Genomic DNA, 22,389 nt, shown 5'->3' with positions numbered 1-22,389 from the left:
CAATACTGCCCCGCCCTACCCGCCCGGGTAACCACGCCCACCGAGCCACAAAACCCCGCCCACCAACCCCCAATACTGCCCCGCCCTACCCGCCCAGGTAACCACGCCCACCGACCCACAAAACCCCGCCCACCAACCCCCAAAACTTCCCTGCCCTAATCCCCAGGGTAACCACGTCCACCGACCCCTGAAACCCCGCCCACAAACCCCCAATACTGCCCTGCCCTACCTGCCCGGGTAACCACGCCCACCGACCCAGAAACCCCGCCCACAAACCCCCAAAACCCCGCCCACAAACCCCAATACTGCCCCGCCCTATGCCCCCAGGTAACCACGCCCCTCCACAGACCGCGCCCACAAACCAGTGGCCACGCCCACTAAACCGCCTTGCCCGCCCCCAAAGCTGCCCTCCCCCATCCCGTGACCCCCATGGCGTGACCCCCGCGTGACCCCGCGTGACCTCTGACCCCTCCCAGGTACCAGTACCCCTCCCTGGAGCAATTGCCGAGGCTCTCCCGGGGGTCCTGCAGGGCCTGGGGTGAGTGGGGGGCGTGGCTCGGGGGGGATGGGGGGGCGTGGCTAAAGCTCAGGCCACGCCCACCTTGACCTCCCACGCCCTCCGTGACCTTTGACCTTTCGCAGGATCCGGAGCATCGTCGGGTGGGGGTGGGGGCCGGGGCCTTCGTGCTGGCCAAGTTCGGGGTGAGTGGGGGAGGGGAAACTGGGAGGGCTTTGGGGGTCACTGACTGGGAGGGGCTTTGGGGTCATTTTGGGTAATTTTGGGGTAATTTTGGGGTAATTTTGGGGTCATTTTTGGGGTCATTTTGGGGTCATTTTTGGGGTAATTTTGGGATTTATTTGGGTTTATTTGGGGTTTATTTGAGGTAGTTTTGGGGTCTCTATTTTGGGGGAATTTTGGGGAAATTTTTGGCTGATTTTGGGGGTTTATTTGGAATAATTTCGGGGTCATTTTTGGGGTCATTTTGGGTTAATTTTAGGGGTTTATTTGGAGTAATTTTGGGATAGTTTTGGGCTGATTTTGGGACATTTTTGGGTCACTTCTGGCCGATTCCGGGGTCCCCCAGAGGTCCCTTTTTGGGGTAATTTTGGGTTAATTTTGGGGTTTATTTGGGATTTATTTGGGGTTTATTTGAGGTCCCTTTTTGGGGTAATTTTGGGTTAATTTTAGGGTTTATTTGGGGTTTATTTGGGGTTTATTTGAGGTCCCTTTTTGGGGTAATTTTGGGTTAATTTTGGGGTTTATTTAGGATTTATTTGGGGTTTATTTGAGGTCTCTTTTTGGGGTAATTTTGGGTGAATTTTAGGGTTTATTTGGGGTTTATTTGGGGTTTATTTGAGATTTATTTGTGGTAATTTTGGGGTTTATTTGAGTTTTATTTGTGGTAATTTTGGGGTTTATTTGGGGTTTATTTGGGGCTGATTTTGGGCTGATTTTGGGCCCATTTCTGGGTCCCTTTCGGGTGATTTTGGGGTCCCCAGGGTCCCGTTTTGGGCTAATTTTGGGGTTTATTTGGGGTGAATTTTGGGGTTTATTTTGGGTTAATTTTGGGGGGTTTATTTGGGGTTTATTTGGGGTTTATTTGGGGCTGATTTTGGGCTGATTCTGGGCCCATTTCTGGGTCCCTTTCGGGTGATTTTGGGGTCCCCCAGGGTCCCGTTTTGGGCTAATTTTGGGGTTTATTTGGGGCGAATTTTGGGGTTTATTTTGGGTTAATTTTGGGGTTTATTTGGGGTTAATTTTGGGGGGTTTATTTGAGCCGATTTCGCGCTGATCCTGGGCCCGTTTTTGGGTCCGTTTTGTCCGATTTTGGGGTCCCCCAGCTGCTGCACCCCGAGGCCGTGGAGGGGCTGGTGCTGATCAACCTGGACCCCAAAGCCAAGGGATGGATGGATTGGGCCGCCAGCAAGGTGGGCGGGGCCTCGGGGGGCGGGGCCGCGGGGGGCGGGGCCTCGGGGGTGGGGCCTCATGGGGTGGGGCCAAGTGGGCGGGGTTTGGGGGGAATTTGGGGTTTTTTGTGTGGATTTTTTATTTTTAGGGGTTTTTTTTTAATGTTTATTTTTAGGGTTTTTTTTAGGGTGGGGTTTGTTCGGTTTCGGTTTTTTGGGTTATTTTGTTTGGGTTTTTTTTTGGGTTTTTTGGGGTTTTTTTTTTTTGGTTTTTTGGGGGGAAATTTGCGAGGTTTTTGGGATTTTTTTTTTTATTTTTTGGGGAAGGTTGGGGTTTTTTTTGGGTTTTTATTGGGTTGTTTTGGGGTGGTTTTTTATGGGGGGTTTGATGTTTTTGGGGGTTTTTTTTGTGGATTTTTTAGGGTTTTTTGTTCTTTTTTGTTTGGTTTTTTGGGGTTTTTTGTGTGGATTTTCTGGGTTTTCTTTGGGGTGGATTTTTTATTTTAAGGGGTTTTTTTAATGTTTATTTTTAGGGGTTTTTTTAGGGTGGGGTTTGTTCGGTTTTGGTTTTTTGGGTTTTTTTTTGTTTGGGTGTTTTTGGGTTTTTTTTTTGGTTTTTTTGGGGGGAAATTTGCGAGCTTTTTGGGATTTTTTTTTATTATTTTTGGGGAAGGTTGCGGTTTTTTTGGGGTTTTTATTAGGTTGTTTTGGGGTGGTTTTTTATGGGGGGTTTGATTTTTTGGGTTTTTTTTTGTGGATTTTTGAGGGTTTTTTGTTCCTTTGTTTGGTTGGTTTTTTGGGGTTTTTTGTGTGGATTTTCTGGGTTTTCTTTGGGGTGGATTTTTTATTTTTAGGGGATTTTTAATGTTTATTTTTAGGGTTTTTTTAGGGTGGGGTTTGTTTGGTTTGGGTTTTTTGGGGTTTTTTTTTGTTTGGGTTTTTTGGGGTTTTTTTGGGGTTTTTTCAGGTTTTTTGGGGGGGAAATTTGCGAGGTTTTTGGGGATTTTTTTTAATTTATTTTTTGGTGAAGGTTGGGGTTTTTTTGGGGTTTTTATTAGGTTGTTTTGGGGTGGTTTTTTATGGGGGTTTGATGTTTTTTGGGGTTTTTTTTGTGGATTTTTGAGGGTTTTTTGTTCCTTTGTTTGTTTGGTTTTTTGGGGTTTTTTGTGTGGATTTTCTGGGTTTTCTTTGGGGTGGATTTTTTATTTTTAGGGGTTTTTTTAATGTTTATTTTTAGGGTTTTTTTTTAGGGTGGCGTTTGTTCGGTTTCGGTTTTTTGGGTTTTTTTGGTTTGGGTTTTTTTGGTTTTTTTTGTGTGGATTTTCTGGGTTTTCTTTGGGTGGATTTTTTATTTTTAGGGGTTTTTTTTAATGTTTGTTTTTAGGTTTTTTTTAGGGTGGGGTTTGTTCGGTTTTGGTTTTTTGTTTTTTTTTTTGTTTGGGTTTTTTTTGGGTTTTTTGGGGTTTTTTGGGGTTTTTTTTTGTTTTTTTGGGGGGAAATTTGCGAGGTTTTTGGGAATTTTTTTTTTTTATTTTTTGGGAAGGTTGGGGTTTTTTTGGGGTTTTTATTGGGTCGTTTTGGGGTGTTTTTTTATGGGGGGTTTGATGTTTTTGGGGGGTTTTTGCGGATTTTTTAGGGTTTTTTGTTCCTTTTTTTTTTGGGTTTTTTTTGGGGGAAATTTGGCGTTTTGGGTCTGTTATTTATTTTTGGGGGGGTCTCACAAATCCATCCCTCCCTCTCAGCTCTCAGGGCTGACGACGTCGACCAACGAGATGATCCTGAGCCACCTCTTCACCCAGGTCTGGGGATTTTGGGGCTTTTTGGGGGTTTTGGTGATTTTGGGCTGAAGTTGGTTGTTTTGGGGTTTTTTGGGGATTTTTTTCGGGAGGTTTTGTGGTTTTTTTAGCGTTTTTTTTGGGTTTTCGGGGGTGTTTTTGCTGGTTTTGGGGTATTTTTTGGGGGGGAGGTTGAGTTTTTTGGGGTTTTTGTGATTTTGGGGGATGTTTTGGGGGTTTTGGAGGGTTTATGTGATTTTTTGGGGGTTTTGTTGGGTTTTTTGGGGAGTTTGGGGAGTTTTTGGGGTTTTTGGGTGTTTTTGATGGGTTTTGGGGGGAATTTAGGGGTTTTGGGAGGTTTTTGGGAGTTTTTGGGGGTTTTTGGGGTTTTTGGGGGGTTTTTGGGGGGTTTGGGGGTTTTGGGGGTTTTTGAGTGTTTTTGATGGGTTTTGGGGTTTTTTTGGGGTTTTTTGGGGAGTTTTGGGGATTTTTAGGTGTTTTTGATGGGTTTTGGGGGGAATTTGGGGGTTTTGGGGGGGATTTTTGGATTTTTTTGGGGGTTTTGGGGTTTTTGGGGGTTTTGGATAGTTTTGGGGTATTTTTGGGGGGGAGGTTGAGTTTTTTGGGGGTTTTGGAGGGTTTATGTGATTTTTTTGGGGGGTTTTGGGGCTTTTTTTGGGGTTTTTCGGGGTTTGGGGGGTTTTGGGGATTTTTGGGTGTTTTTGATGGGTTTTGGGGGGAATTTGGGGGTTTTTGGGGGTTTCTTTGGAGTTTTTTGGGGTTTTGGGGTTTTTGGAGGTTTTGGGTGGTTTTTCAGGCCGGGGGTCACTCGGGGGGTCAGAGGTCACTCAGGGGTCACTCAGGGGTCACTCTGGGGTCACTCAGGACGAGCTGGCCGCCGCCCCTCCCCCCGTCCGGCGGGTCCGGGAGCACCTGGCGGCCACGCCCAACCCCGCCCTGCTCTGGAGCATGTACACCAGGTGAGGGGGCGTGGCCTGCCCGCCCAGGGGGGCGTGGCTTCCCCTGGGGGCGTGGCCTGCCTCGGGGAGGGTGTGGTCAATAAAAATGGACGGGGTTTCCTTTCCATTGGTTTTATTGGGAGTGGGTGTGGCCGTGTTGGGCGTGGCTGTGTTGGGGGTGTGGCTTTAGGGGTTGGGGCATGGCCAAATGGAGGAAAGGGGTGTGGCCAAAGGGGAGGGGCTAAGGAATGGGTGTGTCCTGAAGGGGGTGGGGTCAGAGAGGAGTGTGGCCATTATGGGCGGGGTCACAAGGGGGTGTGGGCATTGTGGGCGTGGCTAACGCATGACCACGCCCCCATCAGCCGCGCTGACCTGGGCCTGGAGCGGAGCGGGGCCGGGAGCCTGCGGTGAGTGACCTCTGACCTTTGACCCCTGAGTGGCCCCTGGCTGACCCCCGACTGACCCCTGTGTGACCTTTGACCCCCAGCTGCCCCGCCCTGCTGGTGGTCGGTGACCAAGCCCCCCACGAGGACGCCGTGGTGAGTGGGGGAGGGGCCTGGGCAGGGGGCGTGGCCACTCTGAGGGGCGTGGCTAGTTGGGCCACGCCCCTCGGCCCTCTGGCCACGCCCCTTGACCCCTTTGTCCCCGCCCCCAAAGGTGGAGTGCAACGCCAAGCTGGACCCGACGCAGACGTCGTTCCTGAAGGTGACCTTTGACCCCTGAGTGACCCCTGAGTGACCCCTGACCCCTGAGTGACCCCTGAGTGACCCCTGACTGACCACGCCCCTTTGCAGATGGCCGACGGGGGCGGGCAGCCGCAGATCGCCCAGGTGAGGGGTCAAAGGTCAATGGGGGCGTGGCCGGGGGGGGCGTGGACATCGTCTGGTGTGTGAGCTCAGTGGGCGTGGCCAGCGCTGACCACGCCCACTCCCCCAGCCCGGCCGCCTGACCGAGGCCATCAAGTACTTCCTGCAGGGGATGGGCTACAGTAAGTGAGCTCATTAATATGCATGAGGGCTCGTCAATATGCATGAGAAACCCAACATGCAGTGCGGGTTCATGAATATGCATGATGGGCTCATTAAGATGCACGGTGGACTCGTTAATATGCGTGAGAAACTTGACATGCACGATGGATCGTTAATATGCATGACGGGCTCATTAATATGCATGACCAATGCGTTAATGTCTGTTGGCAGAAGGGGCAGAGGGGGCGTGGCTTGGGGAAGGGGGCGTGGCTTGGGGATAGGGCATCGCTTTGTTTATAGAGGGTGTGGTTAAGGTGAAGGGGCGTGGCTTAAGAGAGAAGGGGTGTGGTTTGCATGAAGGGCGGTTTAACATGGAGTGGGTGGGGCTTAATGGAAATGGGAGGGGTTTAATGGGGAATGGGCGGGGTTTAATGGGAATGGGTGTGGTTTACATCAAGGGGTGGGGTTAAATAGGGGATGGGCATAGCTCTGGGGGAAGGGGCGTGGTTTACATAATGGGGTGTGGTTTAATGGGGAATGGGTGTGGTTTGGAGGAAATGGGCGTGGCTCACATCAAGGGGTGTGGTTCTTTGTAGAAGGGGTGTGGCTTGGAGGGGCAGGGGCGTGTCTGGGAGGGCAAGGGGCGTGTCCGGGAGGCCGGGGGGCGTGTCCCAAGGGGGCGTGTCCCCGCAGTGGCCGCCTCCGCCATGACGCGCCTGTCGCGCTCCCGCACCGGCTCCGTCACCGCGGGCGAGGCCGAGCGCGGCCGCAGCCGAACCCTGAGCCGGGGCAGCACCGGCAGCGGGGCCGCCCCCGCCAGCCCCTGAGCGACCCCCGGGACCCCTCCCCAAAAAAATCCCACCCCAAAAAACCCAAAAATCCCACCCCAAAAACCCCAAAAAACCCCAAAAATCCCACCCCAAAAACCCCAAAACCGCCCCAAAAAAACCCCAAAAACCCCAAAAAATCCCACCCCAAAAAAACCCAAAAACCGCCCCAAAAATCCCACCCCAAAAACCCCAAAAAACCCCAAAAATCCCACCCCAAAAACCCCAAAAACCTCCCCAAAAATCCCACCCCAAAAACCCCAAAAACCTCCCAAAAATCCCACCCCAAAAAACCCAAAAAACCCCAAAAATCCCACCCCAAAAACCCCAAAAACCTCCCCAAAAATCCCACCCCAAAAACCCCAAAAAACCCCAAAAAACCTCCCCAAAAACCCCAAAAAACCCCCAAAAAATCCCACCCCAAAAACCCCAAAAACCTCCCCAAAAATCCCACCCCAAAAACCCCAAAAAACCCCCAAAATCCCACCCTAAAAACCCCAAAAACCTCCCCAAAAATCCCACCCTAAAAACCCCAAAAATCCCGCCCCAAAAATCCCACCCCAAAAACCCCAAAAAACCCCAAAAATCCCACCCCAAAAAAACCCAAAAACCTCCCCAAAAAACCCCCCCGGGACCCCTGAGCCGGGGCAGCACCGGGAGCGACCCCTCCCCAAAAAATCCCACCCCAAAAACCCTAAAACCCCCCCCCCAAAAAAACCCTCAAAACATAAAAAAAAACCTCAAAAAAACCCCTCCAAAAACCCTAAAAAAACCCTCACAAAGTCCCAAAAATACCCCCCAAAAATCCCCTCAAAACATTAAAAAAAACCCCTTAAAAAACCCTCAAAAAATCTCCAAAATACCCCTCTCTAAAAAAACCCAAAAACCCCCTCAAACCCCTCAAAAATCCCCTCTCAAAAAAGCCCTCCAAAAATCCTCAAAAAAAAAACCCCAAAAAACCCTCAATAAACCCCCCGGAACCCCTCCAAAAAACCCTTAAAAAACCCAAAAAAACCCTCAAAAATCCCCCCTCAAAAAACCCCTCAAAACCCTCAAAAAAACCCTCAAAAAAAACCCCAAAACCCCCTCATAACCCTCAAAAAACTCTCAAAAAATCCTCAAAAAAACCCTCAAACCCCTCAAAAAATCCCTTAAACAAAACCCAAAAAAACCCCCCAAAAATAACCCCAAAAAAAACCCACCAAAAAACCCCCAAAAAAACCCTCTCGAAACCCCCTGCCCTGGGACCCCTCCCCAAAAAAAACCCGCTCAAAAAAACCCCTCAAAACCCCCCAAAAAACCCTCAAAACCCTCAAAAAAACCCCAAAAACCCCTCCTAAAAAAAAAACCTCAAAAAAACCCTCAATAAAAATTAAAAAAAAAACTCAAAAAAAACCTCAAACCCCCCCCCCCCCCTCCCAAAAACCCTCCCGGGACCCCTCCCCAAATCAATAAAATATCCAAGCATTGACAGAAACGTGTCCAGTGTGCGCTGTACTGGGAGAACTGGGACGGACTGGGAGGGGTGCAGGGGTTACTGGTTTGGACTGGGAGTGGATTGGGATGGACTGGGAGGGGTTTAGGGGTTACTGGTTTGTACTGGGAGTGGATTGGGATGGACTGGGAGGGGTTTAGGGGTTACTGGTTTGTACTGGGAGTGGATTGGGAGGGACTGGGGGGTCATTGGTTTATACTGGTTTGTACTGGGGGAACTGGGACAGACTGGGACGGACTGGGAGGGACTGGGAGGGACTTAGGGGTTACTGGTTTGTACTGGGAGGGGATTGGGAGGGACTGGGGGGTCATTGGTTTATACTGGTTTGTACTGGAAGGGACTCGGAGGTGACTGGGGGGACTGGGAGGAGATTGGGAGGGGATGTGGGGGTTACTGGTTTGTACTGGGAGGAACTGGGAGGGGTGCAGAGGTTACTGGTCTGTACTGGGAGTGGATTGGGATGCACTGGGAGGGGTGCAGCGGTTACTGGTCTGTACTGGACGGGGTCACTGGTCTGTACTGGTCTGTACTGGACGGGGTCACTGGTCTGTACTGGACGGGGTCACTGGTCTGTACTGGTCTGTACTGGACGGGGTGCAGCCGTTACTGGTCTGTACTGGACGGGGTTACTGGTCTGTACTGGTCTGTACTGGACGGGGTCCCTGGTCTGTACTGGTCTGTACTGGTCTGTACTGGACGGGGTCCCTGGTCTGTACTGGTCTGTACTGGACGGGGTCACTGGTCTGTACTGGTCTGTACTGGTCTGTACTGGACGGGGTCCCTGGTCTGTACTGGTCTGTACTGGACGGGGTCCCTGGTCTGTACTGGTTTCGGAGGAAGTGACGGAGTTGCCCGGGACGCCGCGGTCCCACCAATGGGGTGCCCAGCCTCGAATATTGGCACCTGGCGCAGCCACTGGGGGCAACGGGCCCGCCCCCGAGCACGCGGGGATTAAAGGCTGCGCACTTCCGGTCGAGCCGTCCCTCCACTTCCGGTGCGCGACGGGGTCGGAGCTCCGGCCCGTCCTGAGGCGGCTGCTGGGGAAGCCACGCGGGCGGGAGAGGTGAGCTGGGCTGGGGCAGGGATGGGAGGGGAAGAGCCCCCGAGGCTGGAGGGGCGGGAGAGCACGGAGAGGGACCGGGCGGGAGAGAACGGAGAGGGACCGGGCGGGAGAACGGAGAGGCCTCGGGCGGGAGAACGGAGAGGCCTCAGAGAGCACGGAGAGGCGCCGGGCGGGAGAACGGAGAGGCCTCGGGCGGGAGAACGGAGAGGCCTCGGGCGGGAGAGCACGGAGAGGCCTCGGGCGGGAGAACGGAGAGGCCTCAGAGAGCACGGAGAGGCCTCGGGCGGGAAAATGGAGAGGCCTCGGGCGGGAGAACGGAGAGGCACCGGGCGGGAAAACGGAGAGGCCTCAGGCGGGAGAACGGAGAGGCCTCGAGCAGGCCCCTAGGAGAGAGAAAGAGAGAGAGAGAGGGAGGGAACAGGCTGTGCCCAGGAGAGGCTTCAAACTTGATAACATGTGTCAGAAACTCGATAACATGTGCCTAAGACAGATTTGAAACTCGATACCATGTGCCAGAAACTCAATAACATGTGCCAGAAACTCAATAACATGTGCCCAGGACAGGCTTGAAACCCGATATCATGTGCCACAAACTCGATATCACGTGCCAGAAACTCGATATCATGTACCCAGGACAGGCCAGAAACCCGATATCATGTGCCCAGGACAGATTTGAAACTTGATAACACCTGCCAGAAACTCAATAACATGTGCTAGAAACTCAATATCATGTGCCAGAAACTTGATAACATGTGCCTAGGACAGGCCAGAAACTCGATATCATGTGCCAGAAACTCGATCTCATGTGCCCAGGACAGATTTGAAACTCGATAACATGTGCCAGAAACTCGATAACATGTGCCAAAAACTCGATAACATGTGCCAGAAACTCAATATCATGTGCCCAGGACAGATTTCAAACTTGATAACACCTGCCAGAAACGCAATAACATGTGCCCAGGACAGGCTTGAAACTTGATATCATGTGCCACAAACTCGATATCATGTGCCACAAACTCAATAACATGTGCCCAGGACAGATTTGAAACTCGATATCATGTGCCCAGGACAGATTTGATATTTGATAATGTGTACCACAAACTTGATATCATGTGCCTGAAACTCGATAACATGTGCCCAGGACAGGTTTGAAACTTGATAATGCGTGCCTAGGACAGATTTGATATTTGATAATGTGTGCCACAAACTCGATATCATGTGCCCAGGACAGATTTGATATTTGATAATGTGTGCCATAAACTCAATGTCATGTGCCCAGGACAGATTTGATATTTGATAATGTGTGCCACAAACTCGATATCATGTGCCCAGGACAGATTTGATATTTGATAATGTGTGCCTGAAACTCGATATCATGTGCCCAGGACAGATTTGATATTTGATAATGTGTGCCACAAACTCAATATCATGTGCCCAGGACAGATTTGATATTTGATAATGTGTGCCACAAACTCGATATCATGTGCCCAGGACAGATTTGAAATTTGATAATGTGTGCCACAAACCCGATATCATGTGCCCAGGACAGATTTGAAACTTGATAACACCTGCCAGAAACTCGATAACATGTGCCTGAAACTTGATATCATGTGCCATAAACTCGATACCATGTGCCCAGGACAGATTTAATATTTGATAATGTGTGCCATAAACTCGATATCATGTGCCCAGGACAGATTTGATATTTTATAAGGTGTACCATAAACTCAATACCATGTGCCCAGGACAGATTTGAAACCCGATACCAAGAGATTTGGGGTATGGATGCATTGGAATTTGGTGGAGGAGGAGGAGGAGGAAATGTTTTTTGGGAGGTTTTCATTCCCCGTGCGTTTGTCTTTACTCACAATTGCAGTTCAGTTAACGGACTCCTCTCTTCTTTGTGTCTGAGTGGGAGGGTTTAGGGGTTACTGGTTTATACTGGGAGGGGTTTCGGGGTTACTGGTTTGTACTGGGAGGGATTGGGAAGGGTTTAGGGGTTACTGGTTTGTACTGGGAGGAACTGGGAAGGGTTTAGGGGTTACTGGTTTATACTGGGAGGGGATTAGGAGGGGATTGGGGGGGTTTAGGGGTTACTGGTTTGTACTGGGAGGGACTGGGAAGGGTTTAGGGGTTACTGGTTTGTACTGGGAAGGACTGGGAAGGGTTTAGGGGCTACTGGTTTGTACTGGGAGGAACTGGGAAGGGGTTAGGGGTTACTGGTTTGTATTGAATTATACTGGGAGGGGTTTGGGGGGGTTTAGGGGTTACTGGTTTGTACTGGGAGGGACTGGGAAGGGTTTAGGGGTTACTGGTTTGTACTGGGAGGGACTGGGAAGGGTTTAGGGGTTACTGGTTTGTACTGGGAGGAACTGGGAAGGGTTTAGGGGTTACTGGTTTATACTGGGAGGGCTTTGGGGGGGTTTAGGGGTTACTGGTTTGTACTGGGAAGGACTGGAAGGGTTTCGGGGTTACTGGTTTGTACTGGGAGGGGATGGGGGGAGTTTAGGGGTTACTGGTTTGTACTGGGAGGGACTGGGAAGGGGTTAGGGGTTACTGGTTTATACTGGGAGGGCTTTGGGGGGGTTTAGGGGTTACTGGTTTGTACTGGGAAGGACTGGAAGGGTTTCGGGGTTACTGGTTTGTACTGGGAGGGGATTGGGGGGGGTTTAGGGGTTACTGGTTTATACTGGGAGGGACTGGGGGGTTTAGGGGTTACTGGTTTGTACTGGGAGGGGATTGGGGGTTACTGGTATATACTGGGAGGGGATGGGGGGGTTTCAGGGTTACTGGTTTATACTGGGAGGGCTTTGGGGGGGTTTAGGGGTTACTGGTTTGTACTGGGAGGGACTGGGAAGGGTTTAGGGGTTACTGGTTTGTACTGGGAGGGCTTTGGGGGGGTTTAGGGGTTACTGGTTTATACTGGGAGGGGATTGGGGGGGTTTAGGGGTTACTGGTTTGTACTGGGAGGAACTGGGAAGGGGTTAGGGGTTACTGGTTTATACTGGGAGGGACTGGGGGTTACTGGTTTGTATTGGGAGGGACTCGGGGTCATTGGTTTATACTGGTTTATACTGGAAGGGACTCAGAGGGGATTGGGGGGACTGGGGGTTACTGGTTCATACTGGGAGGAACTGGGAAGGGTTTGGGGGTTACTGGGAGGGACTGGGGGGGTTTAGGATATACTGGTTTATACTGGGAGGAACTGGCAAGGGTTTAGGGGTTACTAGTTTGTACTGGGAGGGACTGGGGGGTTTAGGAGTTACTGGTTTATACTGGGAGGGGATTGGGGGTTACTAGTATATACTGGGAGGGACTGGGAAGGGTTTAGGGGTTACTGGTTTATACTGGGAGGGGATGGGGGGGTTTCAGGGTTACTGGTTTATACTGGGAGGGGATTGGGGGGGTTTAGGGGTTACTGGTTTGTACTGGGAGGGGATTGGGGGTTACTGGTATATACTGGGAGGGGATGGGGGGGTTTCAGGGTTACTGGTTTATACTGGGAGGGGTTTGGGAAGGGTTTGGGGGTTACTGGTTTATACTGGGAGGGACTGGGAAGGGTTTAGGGGTTACTGGTTTATACTGGGAGGAACTGGGAAGGGGTTAGGGGTTACTGGTTTGTATTGAATTATACTGGGAGGGGATTGGGGTGGGTCTAGGGGTTACTGGTTTATACTGGGAGGGGTTTGGGGGGGTTTAGGGGTTACTGGTTTGTACTGGGAGGGACTGGGAAGGGTTTAGGGGTTACTGGTTTGTACTGGGAAGGACCGGGAGGGTTTCGGGGTTACTGGTTTGTACTGGGAGGGGTTTGGGGGGTTTAGAGGTTACTGGTTTATACTGGGAAGGGATTGGGGGGTTTAGGGGTTACTGGTTTGTACTGGGAGGAACTGGGAAGGGGTTAGGGGTTACTGGTTTGTACTGGGAGGGACTGGGAAGGGTTTAGGGGTTACTGGTTTGTACTGGGAGGGGATTGGGGGGGTTTAGGGGTTACTGGTTTATACTGGGAGGGGATTGGGGGGGGTTAGAGGTTACTGGTTTATACTGGGAGGGTTTTTTAGGGATATTTTAGGTTTTTTTTGGTTTTTTTTTTCAGGAATTTTTTAGGAATTCTCTGGGAACGTTTAGGACACCTTTAGGGCTTTTTCAGAGTTTTTAAAGAATTATTTTAGGGTGTTTTAAGGGCCGTCTTACTACTAATTGGAATTATTAGGAGTGCTTTTGGGTATTCTTGGGGCTTTTTTAAGATGACTTTAAAGTTTTTAGGGCTTTTTGAGGAGTGTTGAGGGTATTTTTTAGGACTTGGCTATTTCTAAGGTTTTTAGGGAAATTTTTTAGGGTTTTTTTTTTAGATTCTTATCAGGGCATTTTAAAGATTTAAGGGATATTTTTAGAGCTCTTTTAGGATTATTTAAGGATTTTTTAAAGGCTCTTTGGGGATTTTTTGGGGCGTTTTAGGGGCTTTTTAGAAGGAGGGTATTTTTAGGGTATTTTTTAGGTTTCCGTGGGGCGTTTAGGACCCTTTGAGAACCAGGGCATTTTTAGGGAATTGATGGGGATTTTTTGGGGTCCTTTCAGGGCATGGCCGAGGGGCAGCTCAGGGGGCAAAGGGAGGGATTGAGGGGTAAATGGAGAGGGCTCGAGGGCTGGACAGTGCAGGGGAGATCGGGGGTACAGGGTAGGCAGGTTTGGGTTCAGGTGCATCACTCCTCAGCCTAAAGACAGCCCCTAAAAACAGCCCCTAAACCCCATAAAAACAGCCCCTGAAAACCCCATAAAAACAGCCCCTGAAAACCCCATAAAAACAGCCCCTAAAACCCCTAAAAACAGCCTTTTTCCCCCAAAAGCAGCCCCTAAAAACAGCCCCTAAAACCCCCTAAAAACAGCCCCTAAACCCCCCTAAAACCAGCCCCTAAAACTAGGTCTTAAAACCCCTCAAAACAGCCCCTAAAACAGCACCTAAAACCCCTCAAAACAGCCCCTAAAACCAGCCTTTTCCCCCCAAAAGCAGCCCCTAAAAACAGCCCCTAAAACCCCTAAAAACAGCCCCTAAAACCCCTAAAAACAGCCCCTAAAACCCCCTAAAAACAGCCTCTAAAACCAGGTCCTAAACCCCCCTAAAAACAGCCCCTAAAACCCCCTAAAAACAGCCCCAAAAACAGCCCCTAAAACCCCTAAAAACAGCCCCTAAAACCCCATAAAAACAGCCCCTAAAAACCCCTAAAAACAGCCCCTAAAACCCCTTAAAACAGCCTTTTTCCCCCAAAAGCAGCCCCTAAAAATAGCCCCTAAAACCAGCCCTTAAAACCAGCCCCTAAAAACAGCCCCTAAACCCAGCCTTTTTCCCCCAAAAGCAGCCCCTAAAACCCTCTAAAAACAGCCCCTAAAACCCCTAAAAACAGCCTTTTTCCCCCAAAAACAGCCCCTGAAAACCCCTAAAAACAGCCCCTAAAAACAGCCCCTAAAACCCCTAAAAACAGCCTTTTTCCCCCAAAAGCAGCCCCTAAAACCAGCCCCTAAAACCCCCTAAACCCAGCCTTTTTCCCCCAAAAGCAGCCCCTAAAAACAGCCCCTAAACCCAGCCTTTTTCCCCCAAACCCAGCCCCTAAAAACCCCTAAACCCAGCCTTTTTCCCCCAAAAGCAGCCCCTAAAACCAGCCCCTAAAAACCCCTAAAACCAGCCTTTTTCCCCCAAAAGCAGCCCCTAAAACCAGCCCCTAAAAACAGCCCCTAAACCCAGCCTTTTTCCCCCAAAAGCAGCCCCTAAAACCAGCCCCTAAAACCAGCCCCTAAACCCAGCCTTTTTCCCCCAAAAGCAGCACAACCCAGCAGCCCTGACAGCAAATCCTCACACACCAGGACAAGGACAGAGCCCTCAGGGGGCACCAGCCCCACTGCACAAAGGTGGGGACGACATTGGGGGCTTGGACCACGGTCAGGGTTTATTTCCAGCACTTTTCCACAATTTCTGAGGATGCACAGGGGATTCTTGGAGGTTTCCTGGGGCGTTTTTGGCTTTGGGGAGCTGTTTGCTGCCTGGGGTTAGGGGCTGGAAAGCACCAAGGGCAGAGCTGCAGCTGCCAAAGGCATCCCCAGAGGGGGAGAAAATGCCGAGGCAGGGGTTGGTCTAAAGGCTTCTCCTGGAAATCAGCTTTGGCTCCTGGAATCCTGCAGTGATGGATGGGTCCTGGAATTCTGCAGTGATGGCTGGGTCCTGGAATTGTGCAGTGATGGCTGGGTCCTGGAATTGTGTAATAATGGCTGGGTCCTGGAATTGTGCAGTGATGGATGGGTCCTGGAATTGTACAATGATGGCTCCTGGAATTCTGCAATAATGGCTGGCATCTGGAATCCTGCAGTGATGGCTGGATCCTGGAATTGTGCAGTGATGGCTGGGTCCTGGAATTGTGCAATGATGGCTGGGTCCTGGAATCCTGCAGTAATGGCTGGGTCCTGGAATTGTACAATGATGGCTGGCTCCTGGAACCCTGCAATGATGGCTGGCACCTGGAATTGTGCAATAATGGCTCCTGGAACTCTGCAATGATGGCTGGCTCCTGGAATCCTGCAATAATGGCTGGGTCCTGGAATTCTGCAGTGATGGATGGGTCCTGGAATTGTGCAATGATGGCTGGCACCTGGAATTGTGCAATGATGGCTGGCACCTGGAATTGTGCAATAATGGCTGGCACCTGGAACTCTGCAGTGATGGCTGGGTCCTGGAATTCTGCAATGATGGCTGGGTCCTGGAATTCTGCAATGATGGCTGGGTCCTGAAATTCTGCAATAATGCCTCGCACCTGGAATCCTGCAATGATGGCTGGCACCTGGAATTGTGCAGTGATGGCTGGCACCTGGAATTCTGCAATGATGGCTGGATCCTGGAATCATGCAGTGATGGCTGGGTCCTGGAATTGTGCAATGATGGCTGGCACCTGGAATCCTGTAATAATGGCTCCTGGAATTCTGCAATGATGGCTGGGTCCTGGAATCCTGCAGTACTGGCTGGCTCCTGGAATTCTGCAATAATGGCTGGGTCCTGGAATTGTGCAACGATGGCTGGTCCTGAAACTCTGCAATAATGGCTGGCACCGGGAATTGTGCAATGATGGCTGGCACCTGGAATCCTGCAATAGTGGCTGGCTCCTGGAACCCTGCAATAATGGCTGGCACCTGGAACTGTGCAATAATGGCTGGGTCCTGGAATTCTGCAGTAATGGCTGGCTCCTGGAATTGTGCAATGATGGCTGGCTCCTGGAATCGTGCAATAATGGCTGGGTCCTGGAATTCTCAATAATGGCTCCTGAAACCCTGCAATAATGGCCGGCTCCTGGAATTCTGCAATGATGGCTGGGTCCCGGAATCCTGCAATGATGGCTGGCACCTGGTATTCTGCAATAATGGCTGGCTCCTGGAATCCTGCAATAGTGGCTGGTTCCTGGCTGGCTCCTGGAATTCTTCAATAATGGCTGGCTCCTGGAATTCTGCAGTAATAGTTGGCTCCTGAAATTTTTCAATAATGGCTGGCACCTGGAATTTTGCAGTACCACCTGGCTCCTGGAACTCTGCAATGATGGCTGGCTCCTGGAATTCTGCAATAATGGCTGGCTCCTGGAATTCTGCACTAATGGCTGGCACCCGAAATCCTGCAATGATGGCCGGCTCCTAGAATTCTGCAGTACTGGCTGGCACCTGGAATCCTGCAATAGTGGCTGGGTCCTGGAACCCTGCAGTAATGGCTGGGTCCTGGAACCCTCCAATAATGGCTGGCTCCTGGAACTCTGCAGTAATAGTTGGCTCCTGAAATTCTTCAATAATGGCTGGCACCTGGAATTTTGCAGTACCACCTGGCTCCTGGAACTCTGCAGTAATGGCTGGCTCCTGGAATTCTGCAGTAATGGCTGGCACCTGGAATTCTGCAATAATGGCTGGCACCCGAAATCCTGCAATGATGGCCGGCTCCTAGAATTCTGCAATGATGGCTGGCTCCTGGAATTCTCAATAATGGCTGGGACCTGGAACTTGGCACTAATGGCTGGCTCCTGAAATTCTGCAATGTCTCCCTCTCTGTCACCCTGTGTCCCCTCTCCCTTTATCTCTGCCCCGCTCTGAGCCTGGGCTTTGCAGCCAGGCTAAATGGCCCTGCTTTCTAACCACAGACTCAACTCAAAAATGCACATTTCACCCGAATCAAAACGGATTCCTACCTTGGAAAACTCCCACTCTGCCACCAGGAACCTGGGCTGGTCAGTTTTGTCTGCCAGGGAAAAGGGCTTCAGGAGAATTCCTCTTTCTTCATTGCTGGAGGGATTTAAATTAGGGAGAGCCTTTATTTTCACAATACTTATGGAGAATAAATTAAAGGGCAGAAGTGGTTTATTTGTGATTTTATCTGTTGTAAGTGGAACAAAATGTCCTGGTTTCTCATTTTTACAGATCCACTTAAGGGAAACTGTATCATTTTCAGCAATTTAAGGATTTAAATAATAATTTCTGGGCACTTCTTGCTGTGCCTTTGGACCAGCTATCTCAGAGCAGGGTGAACCTGGTACCTAACCCTTGCTCTGCCCAAAAGGTTTTTTTTATTTATTTTTGTTTAAAATGTAGATAGGCCTAATTAGGAGTGCTAAGGAGACTTACACTCTTTACATCATTAGTATTTTTCTCCACACTGCTAGGTCACAGGTGAAGTACGACTCAGTAATCACCAAGGAATAATTATATAAGCTAAGAGCAAATAACCCAATTTATCAAGCAAGGCTACCTAAAAAAAGAAAGTTTTATTTCTTACCAATTTTCTGTTCTTCTGCTCCAAGAAGTTGCTGCAAAAAAAGAAGAAAGCGCTGTTATTTTTTTGAAGAGTTTTCCTCTATAACAAGCCCTTACTCACCTTGAATTCAAATCAGAGGAGCCAAACACCTGCAGCCACTCTGAGGGTTTTTATACCCGGTGGGATTCGCCCCCTCCCTTTTCCTGGGTGCCATGGGAACGAGAGGCGGGCACCATCAGGGGTATATTAACCCCAGCCTTTGCTCAGGGCCTTCATTCCCCCTCTGGGATGTGCTGGGATCAGAGCTCTCCTCTCATTTCAGGTAAGAGGCTCTTTCAGCTTATCTCAGCTTGTTTTCAGCAGGTGTTTCTGGGCATCTAAAGCAACAGAGGCTTTGAAGATCCTGTGAAGAAAACAGCCTGGAATACAGGGAGTATTTAAGTTCATGATTTTGGGTTTTGTGTTTAGGGGTGGTAAAGCGCATTTGTAATTTCTGGTTTTGTTCTTATATTGTTTTGTATTTTTTTTTAGGAGGAGTGCAGCTTCCAGAGACTCCGGATTGTGTCAATTACAACACTTTTTTCAGCAGATTCATTGTGTCACAAGAGGGATCTGCCCAGTGTCCAAGATGACGTTTGAGATTGAGGCTTCAGGTGAGTTGAGGATTGTGACTGGGAGAGGGAGGGTGAGCAGGTATCCGGTTAGGAGTTATTGTTGGGGGGGTGGTTTTGAAGGCAGCAGGGTGAGAAAGGGTGTTTATTTGAGCCCCCCACCCAAGGCCTTTTAGAAGCCGAGCGGAGGCATTCACACATCTTACAGCACACAAGGTCATCCACTGCATTCACAGGAATGCCATTTCACTTTGCCTTTCTCTTACCCAGGTGCCACTCATAATAATGGCCACAGCCTTGGAATCAGGATGAAGCCGGAGCCTGAAGGAGCCAGGCACACTCAGGAGAGGGCAAGTATCTGACTCGCTGGGATTTGGCCCACATACCTCTGAACTCATACTTTGGTTTTGTTTTTCTTTATTGTAGCTGACCGAGAGGCTAACAGGCGATCACGGGGCCCTCCGAGGCAGACTCATTTCAGGTGCAACGTGGATCCTCATCACCGATCATCCAAAAGATAAGTCAGGGCCACGGCCTGGAGGTGGCACAATGGGAGAGCAGCAGGTTGGGAGTTCCTGGGACAGATTTAAAAATTAGCAGAGGGAAAAGCAATCTTCTCCAAGGGGCCTCTTAGGACAGCTAAAGGGAGAGGCTCTAGTTTTGATGGCAGCTTTCAGGCGGGCAGCGCAGAACAGTTCCGGTCCACGTCGTGTTGTCCGGCGTACCGTGTTACCTAGCGTGTCTTTGGGGTCCCTTTTGCCTTTTCCCCTCGAGACCCTCACCACAAGCATAATGTGTTGTGTTTGTTGTCCCCCTGTTTGTCACGTTCCATGTCACGGGTGTCCGCACACATTTGTGCCGGAGCTGCTCTGCCCTGCCCTGCCGCATAGCCTGCTGCAACAGGACAAGTCCCAGGGTTTGTGCAGTTTGTGGGGTGTTGCCAGACTCTAGATGATATTCCTAGATAGACAGGAGATGTTTGGAGCTGTGAAGTTATCCTGCAGCCCTTTGACTTTTGTCCTCACTTTCTTTCAGACGCAGAAGGATAAAATCCAGAGCAAAATCCATCCACCCATCCCGGGTGAGGAGGTTCCCCCGAGCAGGTCAGTCACAGTTTGTCTCTGCAGGGGGAGTGTAAAGTGTGACTCTGTTACAGCACTGTTCTTTTTCTTTTTAGGAGGTAAAGTTGGATATCGGCAGTCAAGATGAGGTGGGCAAGGTGAGCATTGAGTAGGGTACAGAAGCAGTTGTCATTCCTCCAGTCTCACTTTCCAGTGCAACTCTGAGCATCCGTTCCTGTTTTTTCATCAGCCTTGGAGCGTGGCCCCAGGAGCCGGGCATTCTTAGGAGAACGGTGAGTGGCAGAATTGTTGGGTTTTGGCCAGTGTGCTGCAGAGATCGTGCATTAATATTTGCATTTCTTTCATGTAGCTGACTAAGAAACAACAGGAAGCTGTTGAACGACAGTGCCAGCAGGAACTTCCCAGATGTCGAGGCTGCCTTCTTTTGCACCTGACACGGACCTGCATCCCCAGCTGTGCGAGAGATAAGTAGCGGGGTACAACCCACAGAGGGGATGAAAGCAGGGTGCTGGTTTGGGAATTACTGGGAGGGGTTTTTGAGTCCCCTTTGGAGGTGGGTGGGTGTCCATGAAGCAGCCCCTTAGGCCCCATAAAAGCAAAGCCTGACTTTGGGTCCCAGCGCTGAGGTGCGCAGGGCAGAGCAGTCCCGGTGTGTATCGTGTCACTTGTCTTTTGTGTATTATGTGTTGTGTGGATATGTCATGTCCTTTACCTTAGGCCTTGGAGGGGCCTGTCAGAAACCCTGGCATCATTGTTAGCATCTGTGCTCTCTGCATTCCTCGGCCTGGCAGCCAGGCCATAGAACTTTGGGCTCAGGAGCTCAGACAGGCATCAGACTCTCTTGTCTCTTTAGCAGCATCCGGTCAGGTGTCTTTTCAGGTCTTGTTCTGAGCTGTGTGGACAGCTGTGCCCCGCCAGGATCCATTATGGCGGACTAGGACTTGAAAGAACGTGAGGGCAGGTAGAGGCTTCTGGCCGTAGGATTCTCAGGCATCCATCTTTGCAGTTCTTGGAATAAATCATTTGGTTAGCATCTTCTTCCTCCAGGTTTCTCTGAGCCTCATCAGCTCACCATCGGTCTCCCCTCGGTCATCTCCTTTTGCATTCTCTCAGTCCTCACAGCCATTTTCCGTGCCAGGAGATTTCTGTCCGTGTTGTGTCCCCGTTGTCTGTCACGTCCTGTCCTGTGTCACGGGTGTGCGCACACATTTGTGCCGGAGCTGCTCTGCCCTGCCACATAGCCTGGTGCAATCGGAGAAGCCCTGGGGAGTGGGAATTTGTAATTTGGGCTGTACTTGGATTCCAGATGCCATTCCTAGGTTGACCTAAGGTGTTGGTAGCTTTTGAGTTATCCTGCAGGGGTTTGACATATATTCTGACTTTCTTTCAGGTGCAGATGCATTGCATCCATGGCAGAGACCCCCATCCTGGGTGAGGGGGTTCCCACAAGCAGGTCAGTCACCATTTGTCTCTGCAGGGAGAGTGTCAAGGGTGACACCCTGTTACAGCGCTGTTTTTTTGTCTTTATTTTTAGGACGTAACTCTGGACCCCAGCAGTCAAGTTCAGGACAGTAAGGTGATCAGTAGCCTTTCTTGTTGTTAACGTCTCAATTCCTGGGGCAAGTCTAAGTCTCCATTCTCTTTTTTGTGCTTTAGGCAATCCACTCAGAGCCTGCCAAGCTCCCGTCACCAGCCGGCCGATGGACCGGGTTCCCTGCACGTGTGAGCCCTGTGGATGCATTACAGGACCTGGTGAGGAAGCCCTGAACTCTTCTATTTAAAGGTGCCATCCGGGTGGCCTCGGGCAGCTGCCCAGGAGTTGCGGTGAGTCGGGGAAGTAGGGAGGAGGAGCGAGGGTCCCCTCAGGTTTCAGCCATGCCAAATCACCTCATCTCCTCTTAACCCAGGCTTACCCCGTGACAATGGCATCAGCCTCGGAGCGCGGCCGAAGGGTGCGGCCCCAGGAGCCGGGCATTCTTAGGGGAACGGTGAGTAGCAGAATTGTTGGGTTTTGGCCAGTGTGCTGCAGAGATCATGCATTGATATTTGCATTTCTTTCATGTAGCTGACTAAGAAACAACAGGGAGCTGTTGAACAACAGTGCCAGCAGGAACTTGCCAGATGTTGAGGCTGCCTTCTTTTGCACCTGACACGGACCTGCATCCCCAGCTGTGCGAGAGATAAGTAGAGGGGTACAACCCAGAGAGGGGATGAAAGCGGGGGGCTGGTTTGGGAATTACTGGGAGGGGTTTTTGAGTCCCCTTTTGGAGATTGGGGATGTCCCTGAAGCGGCCCCTTAGGCCCCCTAAAAGCAAAGCCTGACTTTGGATCCCAGTGCTGAGGTGCGCAGGGCAGAGCAGTCCCGGTGTGTATCGTGTCACTTGTCTTTTGTGTATTATGTGTGTTTGGATGTGTCATGTCTTTTACCTTAGGCCTTGGAGGGGCCTGTCAGAAACCCTGGCATCATTGTTAGCATCTGTGATCTCTGCATTCCTTGGCCTGGCAGCCAGGCCATAGAACTTTGGCCTCGGGATCTCAGACAGGCATCAGACTCTCTTGTCTCTTTAGCAGCATCCGGTCAGGTGTCTTTTCAGGTCTTGTTCTGAGCTGTACGGACAGGTAGAGGCTTCTGGCCGTAGGATTCTCAGGCATCCATCTTTGCAGTTCTTGGAATAAATCATTCGCTTAGCATCTTCTTCCTCCAGGTTTCTCTGAGCCTCATCAGCTCACCATCGGTCTCCCCTCGGTCATCTCCTTTTGCATTCTCTCAGTCCTCGCAGCCATTTTCCTTGCCAGGAGCTTTCTGTCCGTGTTGTGTCCCCGTTGTCTGTCACGTCCTGTCCTGTGTCACGGGTGTCTGCACACACATTTGTGCCGGAGCTGCTCTGCCCTGCCGCATAGCCTGGTGCAATTGGACAAGCCCTGGGGAGTTGA

General features: G+C 50.5%; 1 protein-coding gene across 1 annotated transcript; it reads left to right on the top strand.

The window, feature by feature from the left end:
- The first annotated feature begins 647 nt into the window (after positions 1-647).
- LOC143693105 (protein NDRG2-like) lies at positions 648-6,446 on the top strand. The gene is made up of 10 exons (XM_077173147.1): positions 648-702; positions 1,843-1,929; positions 3,651-3,707; positions 4,569-4,663; positions 5,005-5,049; positions 5,130-5,181; positions 5,300-5,347; positions 5,437-5,472; positions 5,579-5,630; positions 6,304-6,446. Exons 2-10 carry the CDS (start codon positions 1,909-1,911, stop codon positions 6,435-6,437), a joined length of 540 nt encoding a protein of 179 aa, XP_077029262.1. The 5' UTR covers positions 648-702; positions 1,843-1,908; the 3' UTR covers positions 6,438-6,446.
- Positions 6,447-22,389: the final 15,943 nt, after the last annotated feature.

The sequence above is a fragment of the Agelaius phoeniceus genome, unplaced genomic scaffold (genome assembly GCF_051311805.1).
Source record: "Agelaius phoeniceus isolate bAgePho1 unplaced genomic scaffold, bAgePho1.hap1 Scaffold_283, whole genome shotgun sequence".
NCBI classification, from domain to species: Eukaryota; Metazoa; Chordata; class Aves; order Passeriformes; family Icteridae; genus Agelaius; species Agelaius phoeniceus.
This window is presented reverse-complemented; position numbering and strand designations above follow the sequence as displayed.